This window comes from Natrix helvetica (genome assembly GCF_964273705.1).
Source record: "Natrix helvetica genome assembly, chromosome: W".
NCBI classification, from domain to species: Eukaryota; Metazoa; Chordata; class Lepidosauria; order Squamata; family Natricidae; genus Natrix; species Natrix helvetica.
Genome location: NC_138555.1, coordinates 83,616,814 through 83,618,093, shown reverse-complemented (window position 1 = coordinate 83,618,093; position 1,280 = coordinate 83,616,814). Strand labels below are relative to the sequence as shown.

The 1,280-nt window shown below is 48.3% G+C and overlaps 1 protein-coding gene across 1 annotated transcript; it reads right to left on the bottom strand.

Annotated features, from left to right (window-relative positions):
• Positions 1-200: 200 nt before the first annotated feature.
• LOC309400467 (histone H2B 5-like) lies at positions 201-687 on the bottom strand. Its single transcript, XM_081968981.1, has one exon. It carries the CDS (start codon positions 659-661, stop codon positions 281-283), a length of 381 nt encoding a protein of 126 aa, XP_081825107.1. The 5' UTR covers positions 662-687; the 3' UTR covers positions 201-280.
• Between the last annotated feature and the right edge of the window lie 593 nt (positions 688-1,280).

Here is a 1,280-nt window from a genome sequence, read left to right as displayed (position 1 = left end):
AGTTTCTAAGAGCGAGGAAGATTAAGTAGAGAAAGGCGGGAGGGACTAAAGAAAGGGAAAATCAGGTGGTGTTATCAGGAAGGGATGGTAAATAAAGCAACCCAAACTATATTACAACCTATTAAATGGAATAACAACTGTAAGAGACAAATCTAAAAGAATGGATTATAACGCTCTTGCAGCCCTTTCAGAAGGAAGTGAGCGGCTCTTAAAAGAGCCTTTTGGGGGTTGGTTGGCGGGTTAAGTCTTCCCTGCGGTCCAGTCCAAAGTAGCCGGTGGTCTACTTGGAGCTGGTGTACTTGGTGACGGCCTTAGTGCCCTCGGATACGGCGTGCTTGGCCAGCTCTCCGGGCAGTAGGAGGCGGACGGCCGTCTGGATCTCGCGGGAAGTGATGGTGGAACGCTTGTTGTAGTGAGCCAGGCGGGAAGCCTCGGCCGCGATGCGCTCGAAGATGTCGTTGACGAAGGAGTTCATGATGCTCATGGCCTTGGAGGAGATGCCGGTGTCGGGGTGGACCTGCTTGAGGACCTTGTAGACGTAGATGGAGTAGCTCTCCTTACGGCTCTTCCTGCGCTTCTTGTCACCTTTTTTCTGCGTCTTGGTGATGGCCTTCTTCGACCCCTTCTTGGGCACCGGCGCGGATTTCGCGGGCTCGGGCATCTTGACAACACACGTTACCAACGGAGATATCGCACTGATGCCTGCGAGTCCCGTACGCTCGTATTTATAAGAGCTTTATGCAAATGAGGTCTTCGGATGTCTACTTGGCTATTGGCTGCGGGAGGAATGGTGCCGCGCGGTTGTTTTTTTTAAACGGCGTGTTTCTATTGGCTAAGGAAGAAACGTTCCTATTGGCTGCGCTGTGGAGAGTCGCACGTGTATTGGTTAGCGGGAATTTAAACGGCTATCCAATGAATGCTTGACAATTTGAACTCCACCGAAGATAGAGCTAATAGGCGCTAGCTGAAATATGAACTAGAATATTTTTTTTCAGAGGTAGGAAATTCTCAAAAAAAGAATTTATGGCTGAGCGGGTCTCAAAGGTGCTTTTTCAAAAAGCCAACTCGACTGGTGTTTTTTTCCTCCTCAGGAAGAGAAGAAAAAGGGGGGGAAATTGCCGTTGTCTTTTGAAAAAGCACTTTTGAGACAACTCAGTGGGATGCTTGAGAATCTCCATAGACAAGTTTGAGGTTTTGTTCCCCTATTTAAAAGCGTTGCTTCAGGCACGTTTTTCTTTGCTGGTTTTTCCGTTGAACTTGAAGGGGAATAGTAATAAGGA